Genomic DNA, 1,153 nt, shown 5'->3' with positions numbered 1-1,153 from the left:
CGTAACGTAGTTCGTACAAAGGTTTTTTTTTTCTTTTTTTTTTTTAACATTTGTTAAGCGTAAAACTTATTGAGAAACTTGCCATTGATTGGGGCAATTCTTAGCCCATCTTGATCAACTATCTTGTACGCTCCATTTGTGTAGACTTCTTTGACGATGTAGGGTCCATCCCATTTAAGTGTAAACTTATTCCCCATATGTCTTGTCATGATAATTGGTCTCCTTACGACGAGCACTAGATCATCGACTTGAAAGAATCAAGGCTTTACATGCTTATCGAAGGCTTTAGATATTCACGCCTGGTAACATTCCAATGCTAGTTGAGCTTCTAATCGTTTTTCATCCAGTGCTTCCAACTCTTGGAGCCACAGTTTAGCTTTGTCCTCTGAAGTGAGCCCTTCTTGCACCGCCATTCTTAGCGATGAAATTTCTCTTTCCAAAGTAAGGACAGCTTCTACCCCATAAACGAGAGAGTACGGAGTGACTCCTATAGGGGTACGGTGAGTGGTGCGATAAGCCCACAACGCTTCACCAATCTTCTCTTGCCAATCTCTCTTCGACTTGGAAATAATTTTCTTCAGTAGGTTGCATAATGTCTTGTTAAATGCCTCAGCCAACCCATTTGCAGCAGCATTATACATGGATGACTTGTACTACTTGAATTTGAATTTTTCACACAACCTGTCCGTCAAGCTATTGGAGAATTGTCTTCCGTTATCCGTCACGATCCGATGGGGAATATCTATCGATGAATGATATGAGTGCGGATAAAATCCACCACGTTTTCTTTCTTAGCTTCCCTTAGCGCCACAACCTCAGCCCATCTTGAGAAGTAGTCAGTGGCTGTGAGGATGTAAGAGTGCCCGGCTGATGACTTAGGTGTTATAGAGCCGACCAGATCAAGCCCCCATGCTTTGGAAGGCCACGAGGCTATGGTCAGATGTAGAGGCTCGGGCGGTTGATGAATGAAATTCGCGTGATATTGATAGGCTTCACATTTCTTTGCATAATCCATTGAGTCCTGGATCATTCTCGGCCAATAGTAACCCATTCTTTTCAGCTGGAATTGTAGCTTTGGTCCAGCTTGATGTGCACTGCATACGCCTGAGTGTGCTTCCTCCAAAGCCTTCGCTGACTCTTTTTTACTGAGGCA

At 43.4% G+C, this 1,153-nt stretch overlaps 1 protein-coding gene across 1 annotated transcript; it reads right to left on the bottom strand.

The window, feature by feature from the left end:
* Positions 1-293: 293 nt before the first annotated feature.
* On the bottom strand, positions 294-641 carry LOC150036103 (uncharacterized). Its single transcript, XM_090313566.1, has one exon. The coding sequence runs from the start codon at positions 639-641 to the stop codon at positions 294-296; it is 348 nt and encodes a 115-aa protein (XP_090169692.1).
* Positions 642-1,153: the final 512 nt, after the last annotated feature.

The sequence above is a fragment of the Benincasa hispida genome, chromosome 5 (assembly GCF_027475165.1).
Source record: "Benincasa hispida cultivar pf3 chromosome 5, pf3_genome.v1.1, whole genome shotgun sequence".
Taxonomy (NCBI): domain Eukaryota; kingdom Viridiplantae; phylum Streptophyta; class Magnoliopsida; order Cucurbitales; family Cucurbitaceae; genus Benincasa; species Benincasa hispida.
This window is presented reverse-complemented; position numbering and strand designations above follow the sequence as displayed.

Excerpts from the sequence above, each read along its gene's own strand:
- LOC150036103 (XM_090313566.1), bottom strand. The coding sequence starts at position 641 with ATGTATAATGCTGCTGCAAATGGGTTGGCTGAGGCATTTAACAAGACA.